The 3,353-nt window shown below is 38.3% G+C and overlaps 1 protein-coding gene across 1 annotated transcript in view; it reads left to right on the top strand.

Moving 5' to 3' along the window:
* The window catches only part of LOC119589162, a gene marked incomplete in the record, with an annotated part of 255,201 nt that overhangs the window by 247,996 nt on the left and 3,852 nt on the right, over positions 1–3,353 (top strand). Inside the window, 5 exon segments of the mRNA XM_037937749.1 lie at positions 502–666; positions 1,053–1,463; positions 1,664–1,991; positions 2,143–2,354; positions 2,566–2,688. Of these exon segments, the coding sequence (XP_037793677.1) occupies positions 502–666; positions 1,053–1,463; positions 1,664–1,991; positions 2,143–2,354; positions 2,566–2,688 (1,239 nt within the window).

Below are 3,353 nucleotides of genomic sequence, written 5' to 3'. Positions count from 1 at the left end.
CAACCAACCAGTCCTGTTTTCTCCTTTTTAATCCTTGTCTACCATCTTACATTTTTACCTAATGAAATAAAAATATTAATTCTGCCTCTAGTTGTGTTTTCTGAGTTGACTTATAAATATTTTTTTTCTTTTTTAAGATTTTTAATATACAGTTCTGCTTTGTTTAACTCATTAATTAAAACAAGATTTTTAAATATAAGATTAAATCATTAACTTTTTTTTCTGATTTTGAGTACCATTCCAAGTGACCTTAAAAGTTCTCCTCCTGATACCTTGGCTAACTTCCCTTACTCCCTCCCTTCCACCCATCCCGCGTCACCTCAACTCTGCTGCTGGTAACATCGCTGACTGCATCATCCATCAAAAAATGTTGCTAACTCCCTGCCATGCCGTTCAACAACATGACCATCTGTCCTTGCAAACTCAACACTGATGGGTGACATTTGTTCCTGTGTTTATCACCGTGGGAATCAATCTCGTTATTCACCTATGCAACTTTAGGAGCGTCGCCTTCTGAACATCTCGACAAATGATTACAAGATCTGGCATGTGTCAGAATATGGCAAAGTGCTCATGGATGAGGAAGCCCGCAACCATCTTCATGAAGGAGACACATATGTTGTCCGCTGGTATTACTTGATCACAGCAACTGGTAGGACTCTCAAGGTAAGCGGCACCTCTACTTGTCTCTTTACAATGGGAGAAGTTTTTCTGATACTGAGTGAAATAGTTAATTTTGAAATAGTTATGCTATATACCCAGAGTAGCCATTATTATTGGTAATTGGTAATTAATAAGGTAATCTGTAGGTTAATAGTTATACCTTCTTTTTCACAGTACAGCCAAGACTTATTGTATAAATGAAATTTACATAGATTTTATTTATGCCACATTGAGTATTTTTATGAATCAGAATAAGAAAAGAAGGCAGTTAGTGCACCACAGTATTTTTTTTTTCTAGATTTTTAACACTGATCTGTAAATTCTTTACATTGTTTATAAAAATAGATAAATCACTGAGTGGGATTAACACAACTGTTTGCCTTTCTCAGGGTGAGCCATCCAAGCACAATGTGACAGGCAGGTCACGTGTGGCTTACTTTTTCTGGCAGGGCAAAGACAGCTCTGTGTCAGATAAGGGTGTTTCAGCTCTCATGACAGTGGAATTAGATGAAGAGCGTGGACCTCATGTTAGAGTCTCCATGAACTCGGAGCCACCAGCCTTCCTTAACCTCTTCCAAGGAAGCCTCATTATACACAGAGGTCGACGTGATGAGGAACAGAATAATCAGAATTGGAAGTTGTTCATGGTCAGGGGAGAGTTGGAGAATGAAGGCCATCTTGTGGAAGTAGAAGTGAATTCTAGCTTTTTACGATCAAGAGGTTGTGTGGTTCTGCTCAACACCAAGACAGGTATCATCCATCTTTGGCATGGTGCCAAGGCACTAAGGCACACACGAAAGGTAAGTTATAAAAATGATGATTATTTGCTGCCTGCATGATTAGATATGTGTACTGTATAGTTAATTTTCTTTGGTAAAGATTTTTGTAATAGGTTTTGATTTGTCTTATATTTAAAATTGTACACTAAGAATTTATTAATAGATTTTATTTGTCACAAGCACTTGAAAAACAAATTAAATGTTTATAACTTCTTCTTCAGGTTGGTAGTATAACAGCACAGAAGGTCATAGAGACTTCTGACAGTGAGATGGGATGGACTCCAGGTATCACAAAGAAACTCAAAGAACAGTTTGAAGGTGCCGAGTCTCGCGACTTTTGGGAAGGATTTGGAGGATCTTCGGCTAAAAACAAGCATTTCTCTCTCTTGGAGGATGAACACTCCTATGACTGGACTCCTCGAGTATGGCACATGGTAGCAACACATGATTCCTTCCAAGCTAATGAGGTTATATGCTCGTACCGGGCAACATCAGTCCCTAACCCTTTGCCAGTTCTACAATCAGACTTTTACTCAGTGGCCCAGCCAGGTATGTTGACAGTCATGTAAAGAATTAGATTTTTCAGTAAGGAATTTTAATGAAGACACAAATTTATCAATTTCTGTACAATGAATAATAAATGTCTGATACATAAGATAAAAAAGATGAAGAATGTTCATGTTTTGTATTTGGTTTGCAGCCTTATTTGTGGTTGATGGAGGACACAGAGTGTGGGTGTGGCAAGGGTGGTGGCCTGATGAGTCAGTTGAGGGTCAGGACTCTAACACAACTGGATCTGCTGTTTTGCGGTTTAACTTTGCCCGTCGAGCTGCACTTGAAACAACCTTGAATTATTGCAAGCTTAAGGCAAAGGCACAAGCCAAAGCCTTGGCTGCAAAAAGTTACAAAAAGGTATTGTTTCTTTCTATTTACTCCAAATATAGAACATGGTCAAATCATGCAAAAATAAAAACCAAGTAGAGTTGGCACTCTTACTATGAATATGTGGATCTTCATGATGTATAAGTTCTTGCTAAAATATAGGGATCAGTAGTATCTATGAATAAGGAATATTATGGTAAACATATCTCTACATCCATTTCCTTTCTCACCTTGGAAACAGATTGAGGTTGAGGTGGATGTAGTGGAGCCACAGTTGGTGGTTGCGGGGATGGAGCCATTAGAGTTCACCAATATTTTCCCTACGTGGACACCCAGACCTGATGTGACTGCCATTCAGGAGAAGGTAAGACCAGTCACTTGAAAACTTATTTATTTTACTGTGTCAAAATATTGTCTCATGTTTTATTGTCTTATCCTAAGTTGTAGAACTCTCAGTGTAGGTTATCTAAAGGTAAACTTCCAAAGTATATGCTCTAAGCCTTGCACATCACTGTGTGTTATACTATGTGATGTTTCTGCCAGTTTTATGTATGTTGAATGCCAGGAGACTGGTTTGTACTTAAGAAGAAGCAAATGACTAGACTTCATAGAGACAAGAGTATAACCACTGAAATACCTGGAGGAGGAGCTAGCAAGGAATAGCAGCTTGCCTGGCTTTGGTGAGAGAATCCGTATGGGGGAGTAGAAGATACGCTACTGCTCTCCTGTAAGGATACTCTTACTAAGGCTCAGGAGGAACACCAGATTTTGGGAGTAAAACTTTCCTGTATGAGGAGATTATATAGTCTGATGGCTATACAACTGCTTGTATTTGTTACCGAGGCATGAACTTCAATGACTTGGGGAGCAAGGAAGTCATAGAAGGAGCTGTATACATTAAAAGGATTTGTGGCCTGGAGTTTATGAACACAAAAGATGTATTTATTTTCTGTACCAGTATGCGTGTTGATAATAGAATATGTTTGTTATTTAAGTTGGATGAAAATATATTATTAAAAGTAGTTGCAA

The sequence above is a fragment of the Penaeus monodon genome, chromosome 25, assembly GCF_015228065.2.
Source record: "Penaeus monodon isolate SGIC_2016 chromosome 25, NSTDA_Pmon_1, whole genome shotgun sequence".
In the NCBI taxonomy this organism is placed as follows: Eukaryota; Metazoa; Arthropoda; class Malacostraca; order Decapoda; family Penaeidae; genus Penaeus; species Penaeus monodon.
This window is presented reverse-complemented; position numbering and strand designations above follow the sequence as displayed.